At 39.9% G+C, this 18,399-nt stretch overlaps 1 protein-coding gene across 16 annotated transcripts in view; it reads left to right on the top strand.

Moving 5' to 3' along the window:
* The window catches only part of LOC112105136 (sodium channel protein type 2 subunit alpha-like), a 101,449-nt gene that overhangs the window by 68,515 nt on the left and 14,535 nt on the right, over window positions 1-18,399 (top strand). For 14 of the 16 annotated variants that reach the window (XM_026647526.1, XM_026647520.1, XM_026647517.1 and 11 more), the window contains 5 exons: window positions 640-760; window positions 1,780-1,934; window positions 3,607-3,780; window positions 11,750-11,872; window positions 15,416-15,697. In XM_026647526.1, coding sequence (XP_026503311.1) covers window positions 640-760; window positions 1,780-1,934; window positions 3,607-3,780; window positions 11,750-11,872; window positions 15,416-15,697 — 855 coding nt within the window. The remainder of the gene's footprint in view (window positions 1-639; window positions 761-1,779; window positions 1,935-3,606; window positions 3,781-11,749; window positions 11,873-15,415; window positions 15,698-18,399) is intronic. The other 2 variants (XM_029910580.1, XM_026647522.1) reach the window with 1 other exon arrangement.

Here is an 18,399-nt window from a genome sequence, read left to right as displayed (position 1 = left end):
GGCGGCGCAGCGGGAGGGGCCACGTGGCAGCGCCCCTGCTGTGGCCCTGGCTGCCCCCTTCTCTCTCTCTCCCGCCCGCTCCCTCCCTCCCCGCGCTCTGGCCGCGCCGCAGGTTTTTTTTTTTTTTTTTGCTGGCCTTCCGCCCCCCCGTTTTTTTTTTTTTACTTGGGGCGGCCAAAAAGCCAGAGCCGGCCCTAACTGTATATTTTAGAGAAAATACCATTTGTAGTGGACATGAAGATATGCTGATTTCTATTGGTTTGGTCATTGTGCTGGAAAGATTAAGTGACATTCACAGTTTAATCCAATATAATAGGGAGTGAAATAACTAACAGTATGGCATATGCAAATTGACCAATTTTAATATTATTGAACCTTAATTTCAGAATTCTTACACATGGATCAGGTTAGTGGACAAATTATTTTTTAGAATTTCCTATAAGAAGATAGTCTAGAAATCAAAACCACACTACATAGATTTTAATACTATGATTTTGCTTATGGTAATGCATATTATCAATATGTATTTACTGATAATCTTATTTAAAAGTTGTGGAGCACTGACATATTTCAATGTGTTCTATGAATAATATATACTTAGTGAGGAAAAAAAAATTTCCTGTGGGATTTTATTTTCAGAAGCTAAATGCATCCAGCTCATCTGAAGGCAGCACAGTTAATATTGCCCCTCCTGGAGAGGGCGAACAAGCTGAGATTGAACCTGAAGAAGCTCTTGAACCAATAGCCTGTTTTACAGAAGGTAACAAAACACAATATTGCCTAAAGATTGCGTTAGCAAACTGGGGCTTGATTCAATCACAATTTGCTTCTACAACAGTTGGCTCTTGAAACACCATGGGCCTTCTTGGTTTCACTAGCCAAGAGAAGCTACTGCCTTCTCAGTGATAACAATCAACTGTCAAAGTAGGAATTCTCTGGAAGGTGGCTAACTCTCCTCTCTGCTCAATCGCTAACATATCTCAATATTAAGGTACTTGCAGTATTAATTTTTCCAATCCTATAATTGTATTTTGTAGTCAATAGAGAAGGCCCTTAGAATTTGGAGCAACTCTGTTTTTCTGAGAGAAACAGAACTGACATGGGCCAACAGCCACAAACACTACTGTGTTTTGGATATACAGTAGAACCTCAGAGTTATGAACACCAGAGTTACGAACTGACCAGTCAACCATACACCTCATTTGGAACTGGAAGTACGCAATCAGGCAGCAGCAGAGACAAAAAAAAGTAAATACAGTACAGTGCTATGTTAAATGTAAACTACTAAAAAAAAATAAAAGGGAAAGGAGCAGTTTTCTTCTGCATAGTAAAGTTTCAAAGCTGTATTAAGTCAATGTTCAGTTGTAAACTTTTGAAAGAACCATAATGTTTTGTTCAGAGTTATGAACATTTCAGAGTTACGAACAACCTCCATTCCCGAGGTGTTCGTAACTCTGAGGTTCTACTGTAGTTCATAGATTGTGTGTAATATAGACAGATATTTTTAAAGTCAATTTCATACTTAGTTGTAAATGCAAATCACTGTCAATTTCTCTCCATGGTTTCACTCCTAAATGTAGTTTAAATCTACTTACTATCACTATTCAGAACCTTGTAACGGCAAGTAGGGGATTCCAGTATCAGATTTTAAAAGTATCTCATAAAGAGAGTGGCTATCAAACTAAGAATTTTTATAATAATTTGGATGCCAGAGTGATTAACTACTTCAAAATAAGTTGCTATTTTATTCCAATTTCTAGTTATTTAATATGTTTACAGGTTGTGTGCAGAAGTTCACATGTTGTCAAGTAAGTATAGAAGATGGCAAAGGCAAAAATTGGTGGAATCTTAGGAAAACCTGCTACAGCATAGTTGAACACAACTGGTTTGAGACATTCATTGTCTTCATGATTCTTCTGAGCAGTGGCGCTCTGGTGAGTGAAACAATTATGACATATTCTGAAAAATAAGTTTTTAGAAGGGTGATTTATTAAAAGTATGTTTGCATACAGGATAGTTTTTGATCAGTATGAAAATCTATTCAATTTAAGAAATATTTGGGAATCAGCAGAAGCAAACACTCACGTTATAATGTGCAAGATAAAGAAGTATTGATGTATTTTAATCGCAGCTGTGCAAAATGTTCATGCTGAAACCCAAAATCACTCTAAAACTTCCTGCATTTCATGTTTCATTACAGTTTTGAAATGTGGACCAAGGTTGGAAGGCTTGCTAAAATTCACATATGTTTTGATTAGAGATGGACCAAAACCAAAACACTGGGCTAAACTCTGCTTTTAATTAGACTGGTGTAAATCTGGAGTAACTTTATTAAAGCCAGTGGAGTTACCCAGAATTTATAGTGGTTACTCATTGCAGAAGTTTTGGACCTGAATACTACTAACTTTTGTTACTGTTTGGATTTGGACCAAAATTTTAAATTGTGAGCCCATCTCTACTTCTGAGAGGACCTGGGGCAATGTATGAGTGCACATCAAAATCATATGCAAATCATGGTTTTGACATGAAAACATGTACACATTTATGGCTTCAAATTATTTTACTTTAGGATTTGGGGCCATTTGAACTATCTGGTGAAGCTCAGGAACTCTTTGCATTCTGCTTAAATCATCCCCTTCATGTTCTACCCTGGCTCATTGTTGTCTTACTATTATGATTTTCTAAATTTTTTGTCATCTTTGGAATGTATAAGATTTCACGAAATGGCAATTGTTTCCAAAAAGATCGTCACTCTTCACCACTATCCCATTTCAAATTACACAAGCTCTGCACTTGCAACCCTATCAATGGGCATAGTATACTTTCCAAAAACGAATTACAAACATTTCCATAAATACACTTAAATATATATTTTCTTGCCAATTAACACTGTCTTTTTTTCTTGGTTATGCTGATAGGAAAAAGATTTTATTTAAATGGGGAAGTAAATAAAATCTTCCTCACTACTCCTCTCTGGGAGAATATACGTATCTGGAACAGGAGGATTTTTTGGGTTAAGCCCCATATTAAAATATTGGCAGAAAATCATTCTTTGTATTTATTTCTTGATTCAGCAATAAAATAGGATTGCAAATCCTGAAGTCTCTACAGGCAATAATTCTTACACAGGCAAATTTCTCACTAACTTCTGTGAAGGTTTATTTAAAGGTTGAGTAAAAATCTGAGTAAGGGCCTCAGGATTTGGCCTGGAATTATTTACTTTGATTTTGTAAAACCTCAATTGTGAAAAAAAATCACAGCTAATTGAGGGTCACACAAACAGTACACAGAATTACATGTGGAGTCCCTATATTTCTTGTTTCTCAAAATAAAAGAGACTAGACTTTTCCTTTTGCTTAAGAAAAGGATTCATATTCAAAACATATTCTCCATATTCTATTGGAGAAAGCATAAAACAAGACTGCCTCTCTCAAAGTTGGATTCCATTGAAGCAGATGTAGTGAAATGGGAACTAAGTAACATAAGAGTTGAAAATGGTGCACAAAGAAGAGACAAAAACTTAAATCCCACCGCTTTCTTCATTTATCTAATTGATCTTTCTGAACCAGGAAGTGTTATGAATACTTGCAAACTTTGTGTTCACAGGCTTTTGAAGACATATATATAGAGCAGCGCAAGACTATCAAGACCATGCTGGAATATGCTGACAAGGTTTTCACTTACATCTTCATTCTGGAAATGCTTCTGAAATGGGTTGCCTATGGTTTTCAAATGTATTTCACTAATGCCTGGTGCTGGCTGGACTTCTTGATTGTTGATGTAAGTACTTTATTCTTCAAGTCTTTTTTGACTGATTTTCCTATCAACAAAGTTACAAAGCTCACTATTGTGAAGTAGATTTCTAATGAACACAGTACTTGCAGCAAAAATTTATGAAAATTTTACTAACAGCCTGTTGTTATCTGATGGTGTTACTAAACGTACATTTATATTCAAAAGAAAAAACTGTAACTAACAGAACATTACATACTAAACTAAAGCCAGGACATACCAAAGTTAAGGTCCCATGCAAACCTCCAAAATTTGTGTATATACATTATGACACAGTCTTATTATATGATCACATGTTGTTTCTCAAATAATACATTATATCATCATGGAATTTTTCCACAGCCATCCAAACTTTGCATCTAAGATATTATGTTTGGTCCAAATGCTGTCCAAGCTTTATTAGCTGTTCGACAATTTGTAATAAATAAGTCAGCTATGATTTGGGAGGGTTTATGATGGAAGAGGAGAGAAGCTTTCTTGGCTTCCTTTCCAGCCATGGCATATATGTACAGGGGATGGATCACTTGATGATTACCTGTTCTGTTCATTCCCTATGGGGCACCTGGCATTGGCCATTGTAGAAAGACAGGATACTGGGCTAGATGGACCTTTGTCTGGCTATGCCGAAAAAATGACAGGAGACATTAGATATGGGTTTAATCAGGCCACAACTTCATTATTAGATGTCTGGGACTAACCCGGCGGATAAAATGTGCAGTGCAGGTGAAAACCCCCACAATTCACCGAGGGGCGGGGTGAATGCTTTTTTTCAGCCCCTCCTTCCTCTCCCGCCTCCCCCCCACCCCCACATACACACACACACACCTTTCCGTTCATGTCCCTCCAGCAGACCCACTGCCGGGACCCTCCAATTCCAACCAATTCCAGGGAGGGGGGGGCCTTCCACCAGCTCCCCCCACTTTTCATCCAGGTCCCTCCAACATTCCCTTGCCGGGACCTTACTGACCACCCCCCCTCGTAGGAGGGGTTAAAATAGACTATAATGATGGGGGGTTGGCTCCCTGCTGTACCAATCATAGGAGTCCCCAACTGGCCCCGGCTTGCTCAATTACCAAGCACCTCTCCTTAATTCCTTTCCCAATCCATTTATCCATTCTTTTGTACCTTAATTTATGGAGTACCTGCACTGAACATCCGTTATGCACTTAAATAAAGAGTTGCAACATATGACCTACTGCCCGTCATGCTCTGCATGAACAGAGCCCACCTGAACCTGCTGCGAGGAAGGCAAAAAACCCCAACTGCACCTGGCCAATAGGATGGTAAGGGAAAAATTCCTACCCAGTCTAGCCAGATAAACCCCCCCCACTTACTTAAAGTGCAGGACGGTGATTGTCTGACCCAGTACGGCTGTTCTTATGTTCTTATGGCACCTTATAGACTAACAGACGTATTGGAGCATGAGCTTTCGTGGGTGAATACCCACTTTGTCGGATGCAGCATTTTTGCTGCTTTTACAGATCCAGACTAACATGGCTACCCCTCTGATACTTATGTTCTTATGTTCATTGTCTTAAGGGATCAGTGCTCCCAGAATATTTTGGTCTCCTGCCTTCCCATATTATCTGACTCAGTTCTTTAGTGAGCCAAAGTGATGTGTGCGTTCAAATGAGAATGAGTATCTTGGAGGCAAAGGTGCTCATGATTGTTGCCACTAAATTATTGTATTGCTTCACTAGGCAGTCCAAATTTGGGTCCCATTACTGTAATGTTTCTGTTAGTATGCTCTAGAACAGGGGAAGATTATTTTTTGTCAAGGTCCAAATTTATTAGTCAAGGTATAGTGAAGGTCCAGACTTCAGAGAAAATTTAAAAAAACCCAATAACAATAATAATAAGTAAATAAAAAGATTTTGGGTCCATTCAAAAGCATCTGGAAGTCCAGATTTGGCCCACGGTCCGCCTATTGACTACCCCTGCTCTAGAAATTTGTCAGGTTCAGGAGTCTCACACGACAGACTGGCTTAATTGGTCTACCACGCAGCTAGGAAGTGGAGAAAAACATAATTTTCATCTGGATGACGTAATGTATGCTACACCATGGTGAAGCGCCAGTGCCATTATGTGGTAGTCTCAATGTGTGGTTTCAATAAGAGGTAATGCAGAATTCAGGGGCTTCTATCTGGGAATTTTAAAGAAGAAACTTACTCACACCTTTATAGATGAGCCACAGATCATGTTTCAATTGCTCTATTTTTATAATGAAGGCTCCAATTGATTTATTTTTTTAAAAGAGCATACTTGATGTAGAGTTTTGGGTGCTTTTTCAGCAATAGCGTTGCCTAAGAAAAGAATCTCATAATGAGGTCCTCAGAAGTGATAAATATTTTGCAATCTAATTTAAAATTTCCCCATTTTTCTTAATTTTATAAAAATAAGAATGACCAGACAAGAGCTGAACATCCCGCCTTCCTAGAAAAAATATATTCCATGTTCTGGAATGCAGTCAACAAATGTTTTACTGTACGTAAGGCTAATTCAGCAGTTCCCTCTTGAGCACTCCACATCAGCACTTCCAAAAGAAACTTATGAACTCACTTGAGAGTACGAGGGAAAGTAATAGAGACAGATTCAGACTGTGACACAGAAGCTATGTTTACATTCTCCCATTTATGGGGTTTATGCTTCTCTCCCTACAACCTCTTTTCCCATTGTAAAGGACTGAAATTTGCACCTAATAAAAATTGCTTGATTGCCTAAACAACTATCAGCTAAATTGTTTTAAGGATGAACAGGGACATTCCTCAAAGGTTTTAACCTATGTAGGATATGGCCTCTCTCCCTGGGAAAAACTGCCACAACTGGAAGTGCCCAAACCATAAGTGGAAGGGACCAAACCAGAGCTTTATGGGTATAAAAGTAAAGGGACGTCTGGCAGGACTCTCTGATGGTCCTGAACCTTCAAAACGTGTTCTCCCCCTTTGGTCCAGAACGGCCTGAATTTGTAGCCTTTAGGGCAGGCTGGCAGGCCCATACCTTCTTCTTGGCCCATAGTGAGCTAAAAGGTGAGTGAAGTTGGGGAACAGTTGGATGATTTTGTTAGCTATTACATTTGTGCTTATCTAAGTTGCTGCTGGGGCAGTGTTATCTTGGGCAATTTCTGGAGTCTGTTGATTTTATTATATGTATCTTTAGAACTTTGTTGAGTGTGCCCATTTTTTAAACTGTAGTATATAAAATCTGAATGATATAATCATATTAAACAAATAACATATTTGCTGAATACTACTGGGCACTAGTATATCTATAATTGAGATACAATCACTGATTTGACCTTCCTGTATCCCAGCATCTCAACGACTCATATAGGTTGAAATTCCAAAAGAACAATTAAACTAAGCAAAAAAACCAAGCTTAATAGATGCTCCATGAGAAAGATAGGTCATATTGCTGACTTATATATTATTAATAGATCTGGCTGAACATGCCTAAAAATGTTCCATGCTTATTTGTTCAAATATTTAAATTAATTCACTTTGACTGTACACACGACTCTTAGCTTTCTATGAAAATTAATTTCCCAGCAGGAATGTTCCCCAAAAGTATTATTAATTATTATTTGTAGTACAATAGTGTCTAGTACTATATGTACACGGAGCAGTAGGCAATCCCTGCCCTAAAGAGCTTACAATCTAAATAGACAAAACAGGAAAAGGGCCAGAGAAAGGAAGTTTTATCTCCATTTATAGTTGGGAATTAGTGGTAGAGAAAGATTAAGTGACGTGCCCACATAGGAAAATCTATGGTAGAGCCCATTTTAAGATAGTTATTGCAAAAAAGTTGCTGAAAGTGAATTTCTGATTCATAATTATGACTCTTTACACAGTAAATCTAATCCTAACAGTTTTGCTTAACCAGTCAGGGAACAGAAATACAGTTTATGAATTATGTGTCTAATCAAATTAAATTCTGAATACTTGCAAGGAACAAACTATAGACCAGTAATTATTCACAAAAAGTACTGAGTGAATTATTTAGAAAAACAAACTTGAGAAAATCACAATCTATTTGTGGACAATTTGCAGACAGACAGATGTGAAATTCATCTACTAATGAATGTAATGAATTATTCTCACAGCTCTCGGTCAGATTTTCAAATGCACTCACTTTAATGGTAACAGAGTTGGGCTAATGGTGAGTGTTTTTGAAAATCCCACCCTGGAGTTTTAGCTTCAGTATAACTCCCTCATATCACCTCAGTTTAATGATTCTGCATTTCTGATATAAATAATTTTCAACAACAAAAGTAAAGGGACACCACATTTGTGTAGAATATAGGTAACTTTGGGACTCTCTGATACGGTGCTCAGTCTTGTGCTGTGGTCCCAGAAAACACTTTCTCTTTGGCCTGAGCTGGAAGAATACACTCCCTTTTCTTCCCACCAGTTCTGTCCTGCCTGCTACCCCCTCTCTAGCTCTTCTTTCCTCTTCCCTTTCAGCAGGGCAGGTTTCCCTCCCCTTCCCTCTTACCACTTTTCACCTGCTGCTTATAGCCGACATGCCTGCCCCTTCCTGCAGTACTTCCCTCTGATAGTTTTGAGCTGTGGAAATGGTTGAACATGCCCCCTCTGTATTCCCGGTCCTTCTTCCACCTTCCCTCCTGCTGCTATAGTGTGGGAGATCTAGGTTTCCTCTCAGACTTCACCTGCAGTGGAGTCTTGGAGGCATAAGGTCATCTTGAGAAGAGCTACTTGGGGGCAGTAAATCCCTCCAAAAAGTTTTAAACACTTTTTCAAAATATTAGACTTGTATTGGGAGATCCCTATTTCTAAATATCAGTCACACATCCCTGACCCTCACTTTTCTGCTAACATTTTTAGGAAGAGTTTAAAAGTTTATTGTTAAAATCCACTATCATTACTGCATCTATACACATACATTTATTAATTTGAAAAAAAACCAACAGTTTCTGATTGCTAAGGTATTAAATGATAAGTTATTTTCTTACCTAAGCAGTAAAAGAGTTGGTGCCAAAATTCAAACTAAGGATACTGAAGCAGTATAGTGTATGGATTACAATAAGTATTCACACTACATATACTATAAAATGAATCCTAATGATTACAAGCAAATTATGTCCTCTTACTTTGTCCATCTTTTCCTGACTAGTTCAGTCATACAGTTGTAATTTACAGTAAGTTCAATATTTTTTATGAAGAAACTAATAAGTCATGAAAGTAAGAGTGCTACAGTGAGGCTGAGGACTCTACAAGTAGCACAAAGTACCTTACAGACAAAGTGGGTTGAGAAATGACCTTAACAGCCACAACCTCACTGTTGTAAATTGGCACAATTCTACTGAACAAAATGGAGCTGCATCTATTTACACTAGCTGAAGATTTTGCCCAAAGAGTCCTGTTTAATTGAGAGAGGGGGCTGAGAGCATTCTAAAAGTGGGGCCAATGTGGGAGAGGAGTAGCTCATGAATCTGCCATTAGTATGTAAACAGTTTCAAAGGAGGTGTTTTGTCCTAACTGTGGATGTGTTTAATATTGTTATAGTTTATAGTTGATTCTTGAATCCATACAAAGAATGTGGTGTTTTCAATACTATGTATTATCCCTCATCTGGGCCTGGTTATCTTTTGTTGACAGGAATGAATTATAAATATTTTGTTCACAATACAATGCACTCCACAGTTTGTCACCTCTAGAGTATATTAATAATGGCACAGTATAAAAAAGTACTTTTTCATTATAGATTTAGAAAGCAAATAGATTATTTTAAATCTGCCTTGTAAGGACAGAAATAATAATATTTTATCTTATTACTGAACAGTCATCAGTAAGATTTTTCTTGCTAATACCATGCTAAGGCACAGTAAATTCCATTACAACCTTATCCATTATGGCAATAATAAAATAATATAAGCCTTTCCTTTGGTAAAAAATGCATTCTTCCTTAGACATAATCCATTTGAAAGGTATGTTGAGTGAATTAATTACAAAATTACTTTCTGTCAGATTACTCTATATAGCAAAATAGAATTAATCAGGTGTTTGATTACTATCTGCTCTCAGATTGTCATTTCTAGATGCATACTCCCATATTTGTGGTTCAAGTCATTTTTGTTTATATATAAAATAAAACAGGGGTGCTATTTTAGCACATAAGGGGTATTCCTTATTGTCATATCAGTGAATACTTATATCTGAAAAGTTACTTATTTTATAAATTCTGTGGGATTAAATGAAGGTCTTCAGGATTCTTTCAAGTACTGGAAAGAAATATGCATATATTCAGGTATACATGTCTTCTATACTTCTGGTGGTGGAATGGTATAGGTATAGTTTAATCAAGAGAAACACAACTGTGGCAAATTCTTCCACTTAAAGACTGCTTAAATTAGCTTCATTTCAGACATAAAAGTTAATCCTCTCTCTAGGTGGAGTAATTTACATTGAGCAATCTTCTCTGATATAGTACCAATATGATTTCATTGCTCGTGTGTCTTTGTAAATATACAGTCGTGGTCAATAAAAAGCTGAAATTCGCCAATAGCTGTCACACAAGTATTTGAGGTAGCACCGTACTTTCCTGTATTTAGAACAGGAAATAAGTTGGGAACCTCAATTGCTTATCTGTTGGTAAACAATGCCTTTTAAATGGCAATCACTGTAGTTCAAATCCTGCTATCTTTACTTTCATAACACTTATAATGTACAAGAATGTGCCTTTAAATGGGTTGTGGTTAGGCTTTTGCTCAATAAGTCATTTTTGGACCTTAGTGATATTGTTAATCATCCTTCTCAAATCTCCCCTTTGGAAGAAGATAGTCAAGAAAGTAGGAATATGGCAGCTCCACCAATACTAATTTCACAGATATTAGTCACTATGTTTTTATGTCTGGGTGTGGAACAGCGACTGTATTATTAATATCTAAGGTTCATGAAGTCTTCCTGACAACAGGCCATGGGAAGATGTCCATGCTGAGTTATCACAGCAATCATCAGCCTTTCACAGGTGAACTGCTGCCACTGAAACCTACCAAACTTGTTGGTAAGCAGAAGAATAAAGAAGAGTGTTGTGGAATCTGCACCAATTACTGGGGTGTCTGCCCACTTTTTGCCAAAAATTTTTGCACTCCAGGTATTCTATCCACTAGTTCCTGGATTCTAAGGTAGATATGGTGGCTTACAGGAACTATTATTTTATATGGCTATCATGCATTGCTCCATGTATGGCATGGAGCTAAGACTGGATCCGTGCCCTTTGAGTCTGACCAAATGATCAAGTCTGTAGGGAAGGCTCATGATGTGCTGGTTAGAGCAGTGAATCAGAAGTTAGGAGAACTAGATCCTAGTCCTACCTGTTCTATTAACTCGCCACTGCTTGACCCTGGGCAAGTTACATAACCTCTCGGTGCCTTTGTAAAATGAGGATAATAAATAACACTTCGCCACATCTGTAAAGTACTGAAAAACCTCAGAAAAAGGTACAAAGTATCCTTATTAAAGACCGTGGGTAAAATTTTTGAAAGCAACTAAAACCTATTGAAAGTCAGTAGAACTCAGGCCCTTAAGATATGTAGGCGCTTTTGAAAACTATATCCTTTGAGAACAGTGAGCTATGTCCAGATATTGAACTCTAACCAGATAAGAAGAGATAAAGATAAGACAAATTGGCAAGCAGTACAGACTAATGTATACTCTTTTTTTTTAAACAGGCCCTCTTTAGGTCCATTATGGTTCCTTGCCCCTCCAACAAAATATGTGAAAATTTAAGGACCTTTTTATGTCAACAAAGGTTCCATAAACAGGTGTCCTATAAGAATTTTCCCTTCCTCAATTATTTTTTTAAATATTTCCTATGGCTAAAAAAGGAATACTGTAGAAAGAGGTCCAACCAGTCTTAAGAAACCCACATAACACATATTATATCCTAATATCAACAGGTTCAGGAAATGAATAATTATTGTTTTTCTGTTTTTCTCTAGGTGTCGTTGGTTAGTCTAGTAGCCAATGCCTTGGGCTATTCCGAACTTGGTGCCATTAAATCGCTTAGGACACTAAGAGCTTTGAGACCTCTAAGAGCCTTGTCACGATTTGAAGGGATGCGGGTGAGACAAATGAAAGAACCTGAAATAATCCATGCATAAACAGAAACCATATTTGCAAAATGAGGAATGACAAATCCATGCAGAAATATTGCACTATCCTCTTTTCTATTGCATACCAGCATCTACAGTAGGATGCTTTATTACAGGGGTCGGCAACCTTTCAGAAGTGGTGTGCCGAGTCTTCATTTATTCACTCTAATTTAAGGTTTCGCGTGCCAGTAATACATTTTAACGTTTTTAGAAGGTCTTTTTCTATAAGTCTATAATATATAACTAAACTATTGTTGTATGTAAAGTAAATAAGGTATTTAAAATGTTTAAGAAGCTTCATTTAAAATTAAATTAAAGAGCAGAACCCCCCGGACCGGTGGCCAGGAACCGGCCAGTGTGAGTGCCACTGACAACCAGCTCGCGTGCCGACTTTGGCACACGTGCCATAGGTTGCCTACCCCTGCTTTATTACATAACTAAAACTTATATCCATTTGCAAGCATTAGTATTTACAAGCAATCACACATATTTTTAGGTTATTTACCACCTAGCTAATTACAGAGGTTTTGTGTAAAACATTAAGGAATTATCAGGATGCAATGGATGCATTGTTAATTCCTATCATATGATGAGTGAAGGAACCATAGTTTCTGTATTTCCCTCCTGCTAAGAAACAAAAAGTCTAAAAAAATTGTGGCCACTTAACTTGAAGAACTGTGGTTGCTATCTTTCTACTATGTATGGCAATCAGGTTTTAAATAATGATACTGGGGCTTACTACACAGAACTCCTATGACGGAGTATATGAAAGTGTGTGAGGGAAAAGTATCTGCACAGGGTTTACACGCATGTAGTTTACTTCTTGCAGGTCAGACTTAAAGTGTACCCACTCTACTCATGACTACAGAGGTGAGTTATTCCAGCCTTGGAGCTGTTATAATTCCCATTGGATTTAGGGACTTGAGTGGGGAGAAACTGTCCTTAGAACTGAGAAACTCCAGTTCCTCCTCCAGTCTTCCTGGGATGCTTATTCCATCTACTTCTGCTGCCAGCCTCAGTCCCCTGCCTCACGTGTCAGAACTGGCATGGGACACAAAGCAACATGGTGATGAAGAGGATGGCAGCAGTGGGATGTAAGGTATGTCAGGAGCATGAGATTCCCTGCTGGCTGGAATGGGGGGGGACGGACACATTTCTGTATTTCTGAGAGGCACCCACACAGGATAGGAAGTGAGGGGAGGGCTCTCTCAATAAATGGTAGTGGGAAGGATGGAGTAAAAATGGAAGACAGAGATGGGAGCAGAGTTCTTTTAGCTACTGCCCCTCAACTTTGAATTTTATTGTGTATGTTTCTCCTAAGGATCAAGGCAATTTTGATGAGCCTGTGTGACTCCACCACCTTGCCTCTCTTCCCACACAGCCTTCCAATTCTTTCCTGTTTAGAAAATTATTCAGATTTCCATATCTTGCCAATCTGCCTAAATATAACAGCAGTTATCTCTGTTGCAGTGACAGATGATGCTAATGCCTGAAAAAACTGATTTGTAACAAAATGGATAACATTCATATGTTAACCTTCACCTTGGAAAACTCAGCTTCTACAAAACTCCCTTTGTAATCTATCTGTATACTTTAAGCTCACATACAAACAGTACTGTTTCTTTCCAATTGTCGCGGGGCTGATACACCCCGTCACCCTGTGGGGGCAGGGGAGAGGTGCATCACATCGAGTTTGAAGGGGTGCCCCGGGTCTCGGAGCTGCGCAGCTCAGGGGACTCAGTCCTTAATGCGGCCCTTGATAGCAGAGCAGTGCGGTGCAATGGCCAGAATCAATATTACAGCCCCTGCTGTCGGGGCAGTGTGGCGCAATGGCCAGAGCCAGTACTACTGGCAAGGTGGGATCCGACCGAAACACGCCGAGCCTTGGCCCGGTTCTGTTACCATTTCCCCACAAAACCTCCCTGGGTCACTTCCTACCCGAGTCTCTGGAGTCCTCTGTCTCTGGGATTCTCCGGTCTCTCCCCTCTCTATGATGTCCTGTGTCGGGGTCCATCTCCGCAGGGCCGGCCTCCGCATCTTGGAGTGCAGGCGGTCCTCCCTAGGAGCTGGTGACACACCTCCACGGTCAGCCCAGACTGAGCTGCTCTGCTGGCTTTTATATCCTGCTTCCAGCTGGAGCATGCCCAGCAAAGCTGGGGGTGTGTGGCCTCCTCGGCTAAAAGAGAAGGGTTAACCCCTGCTGTACCAGTGTGGGGCTGATACACCCCATCACCAGGGCCGGCTCCAGGCACCGGCGCAGCAAGCTGGTTCTTGGGGCGGCCCTCAGAAGGGGGCAGCACGTCCGGCTCTTCAATGGCAATTCAGTGGCGGATCCCTTAGTCCCTATCGGAGGGAAGGACCGGTCGCCGAATTGCCGCTGAAGAATGAAGTGGCGTGGTAGAGCAGCCGCCGAAGTGCCGCCGATCGTGGCTTTTTTTTTTTTTTTCCCCTCTTCGCCACTTGGGGCTGCAAAAAAGCTGGAGCCGGCCCTGCCCATCACACCAATACTGTACAACACAATAAGAATGCATTTTTAAATAACTGATGACAGTAAATAGATCCTTTGTACCTGGCAACTAGATAAAATATTAGCTCTTTGCCCACACCCCATAGGCCCCAAACAAAAGCCTAGTGAAGTAAATGGAAAGACTCCTCTTGATTTTAGTGGTCTTTAGATACAAAATTAACCACCTAAAACCTTCACCGCAGACAGATTCTTTGCTGTTTCCTCAGCTGCTGAATCTTCTTTTCAGAGTAAAATAGAATCATTATACATAATTCAAATAACCTTTTGCTCAGTTGCACTTGGTCTGATCTTTTGCAGTCACTTTTTCCCTGTAGAATTGCTTAATTGTATATAAATTAAACATAGCCCAGAAAAACAAATTAACAGAAGTGTGAATTTCTTTGCACTCATTAAGTCCAATGAATATAAAGATTATTTTAGACCAAGGTTTAAAATTAATTATGTGATGACAAAACCAAAGGCATAGTACAGAGTTGCCTAACTTTTCTATGTGAATATTAGAATATCATGTGTATAATTCCTAATGTTTTAATTCAGTCTGAGAATCAAGTCATCAGTACTGCCTACTTTATGTGTAAAATTCTTTTGCTCAGTCTTCCATCATCAGTCATTCTTTACATTTATTTAAAGATATATTTTGTTGCACTGTTTATAGATTTTGATTTATGTTCTTAATATTTAACATTTCTTTCTCTCTTTTTTCTAGAGCACACAAATTCTAAGGCTCCATCTAACCACTACCAGGTTTTCTTTAATTTCTTTTCATACTTTTTCATTGTCTGGCTTTCCATGTAGGTTTTTAGTTCTTGCTTTTTTCAGTTTCATTAAAGATATTATTTTCTTTCAATATTTGCTAAAATATTTCATTATAAAACATAGGCAGAAAAAAAATCTGTTAGTTTTATAGAAATATTAATAGAACATTGTGTGATTCTTTAATTATAAAAGATACATTGAGGCTTTTTTGTCTTTAATTTGTATGCTAGGTGGTTGTTAATGCCCTGATAGGAGCAATTCCATCCATCATGAATGTGTTACTGGTTTGTCTGATATTCTGGCTAATCTTCAGCATCATGGGAGTAAATTTGTTTGCTGGCAAGTTCTACCACTGTGTTAACACAACAACTGGTGAGATGTTTGATATCAGCGATGTTGACAATTATACTCAGTGCGAGGACCTCATAAAAAAGAATGAAAGTGCCCGATGGAAAAATGTGAAAGTAAACTTCGATAATGTAGGCGCTGGGTATCTTGCGCTGCTTCAAGTAGTAAGTGAATTTCCGTATTTTATATTGCTGTATTTGAAAAAAAGTACAAGCGAAATGGGCAACTTTCATCAAAAAGCAGTACCCTTAAAAAGACTCATATTACTGCAATTAAGATATTAGTGGTACAAGAGGGATTCCCCATTCTAACATAGGGAATACCTTCTTGCATTGATAGTCCCTAATGTTAAAAAGGTAAAAGGAAGCGTTTTGATGATGCACAATACAATTGCACCCCTTTGCAGCCTGGGAATTAGTGGGAATTAGTCTAGGCCGGCACAAGAAAGAGGGCTCTGTGGCTTCTTTAAGGGACCCCCTCCCTCTCTGTCCCTCTCCCCCCTCCTTGTGGGAGTTCAGTTCCTTGTGGGTTTGGGAGGGGGGAAATGGAGCTGAGAAGAGGGCAGGCATCCTAGCTGATTGGCTGGTCTGAGGAGGGGTGCCCCAGAACCCACTGGCACCCCATGCACCCAAGGGGAGGGCACGTGTGCCCTCTCTCCTGGCCAGGGTGCCATTATGTGCCCAGAATAACAAATCCCACCCTCCCATACCTGGGATTATAGTAGGAACAGGTTTTCTGTGGGCATCGTGCTGGTCACCTGTTTGGGAGAGGGAAGGAATTTTCCCCTCACTGCCAGATTAGCAGGGGCAGGGCGGGTTTTTTAGTCTTTCCCACAGCAGCTCAGGGATCTGGTGGTTAGGTCAGGAGATACAGTTCAAACTGATAACTTGGCAGTTGTCCAGTGCAGATACTCATTTAATGGGGTGGGAGTCGAGTTCCCTGGTAGACAGTAATTGGAGTGGAGTTAGGGGACGGCCTCTCCTAAAGAAGATGGGGAATCGGGATGGAGCTCCTAATGTCTGAATCAACAAGAAGAGAACCCACTTTTCTGTAGCCCCTTAATCCTTGTACACATGGAGGCTGGTAAGATCCCAGCATCAGGCAGGAACCAGTTGTGGAGACCTAACCTCCACTAGGTGAACAAATCATGGAAGGAAGGAAGGATGACCTGCTCTGGACAAGTTATTGCCAGATAGTCCCTAGATGAGTTACATTAATAAATGTGTGGCCCACTTAAACCACATCCCTTGGGCCTTGTCTTTCTTCCTGCATGGCTGGGACAAACAGTGGTTGCCACTAAAAAATCCGTACAATTGTCATTTACAAATAATTAATGCAAGGGAAACTACACTAACATTAATTAGGTAAATAGGATCATTCTAAAAATGTTTTAAGGAGGACAAATGTACTAAAGACTCATAACTTTCCTATTGGATTAATATGTATAATACAGCTCTATACGGTACAGTAACGCCTCACTTAAAGTCGTCCTGGTTTACGTTGTTTCGTTGTTACGTTGCTGATCAATTAGGGAACATGCTCGTTCAAAGTTGCGCAATACTCCCTTCTAACATCGTTTGGCAGCCTCCTGCTTTGTCCACTGCTTGCAGGAAGAGCATCCCGGTGGAGCTAGCTGGGGGGGGCTTGTAACCAGGGTGGACTGGCAGCCCCCCCCCATCAGCTCCCTGCTCCCCTAAGTTCCCTGTGCGGCAGCCGCCCAGCAGGCTATCAATTGCCAGGCAGTTCAGCTGTCCCTCCCTCCTCTGCCATGTGCTGCTCCTGCCCTCTGCCTTGGAGCTGCTCCCCGAGCCTCCTGCTTGCTGTGCAGGGGGAGTGAGGGGAGGGCTAATGTCAGGGTGTCCCACTCCCCCCCGCTCCTACACCCTGCTTACCCCTTCTCCATATAGAGCAGGGTGGGGATAGGGACGGAGAGAGACAGAGAGAGCTTGGGGCAGCAGCTGCTGTCTCAACTTCCTGATCCACTTAAAAAGACAATGCACTTAAGAGGGGTCAGCTTACTTAAAGGGGCAGTGTGCATTTCTCTCTCTCCCCCACACACAAGGTGTGTGTCTGTCTCTGTCTGCTATGCTGTCTCCCCTTCCATCCATTCCTGCTGCCTTGTAGAGTGTGAGAGGCTACATTAACAACAATGTGTTAACCCTTGAGGGCTCAGCCGAGTGCTAGTTCATCATTTAGCAGTAAGGCATTCCCTGGGAAATATCCCACCCTCTTCCACCCTCTAACTTCACCACCTCAACCAAGCTTCACAATCATCATAGCTGTGAACAGTATTAAATTGTTTAAAATGTATACTGTGTGTATGTTATATGTAGATATAGTTTTTTGTCTGGTGAAAAAAATTTCCCTGGAACCTAACCCCCACATTTACATTAATTCTTATGGGGAAATTGGATTCGCTTAACATCGTTTCGCTTAAAGTTGCATTTTTCAGGAACATAACTACGCCCCTACCCCAATATAACGCTGTCCTCGGGAGCCAAAAAATCTTACCGCATTATAGGTGAAAATGCGTTATATTGAACTTGCTTTGATCCGCTGGAGCGCACAGCCCTGCCCCCCTGGAGCGCTGCTTTACTGCGTTATATCCGAATTCGTGTTATATCAGGTCACGTTATATTGGGGTAGAGGTGTACAAGATTAAGCGAGGAGTTACCATATATTAAATGAATAGTGAAGTATTAGAAATCACATTTTATGGTATTGCCTGTTTATACTCATTTTACCCAATACTGTTACTTAAAATGGGCAATAATTGCCACTTATTCCATACCAAAAAACTCCTAATGATATCACTGAAGCTTCTTAGCAAAAATCAAGGGCCACATATGGTGCATGGTGAAGGGAT

Source organism: Terrapene carolina, unplaced genomic scaffold, assembly GCF_002925995.2.
Source record: "Terrapene carolina triunguis isolate 2854851 unplaced genomic scaffold, T_m_triunguis-2.0 Scaffold62, whole genome shotgun sequence".
Taxonomy (NCBI): Eukaryota; Metazoa; Chordata; order Testudines; family Emydidae; genus Terrapene; species Terrapene triunguis.
This window is presented reverse-complemented; position numbering and strand designations above follow the sequence as displayed.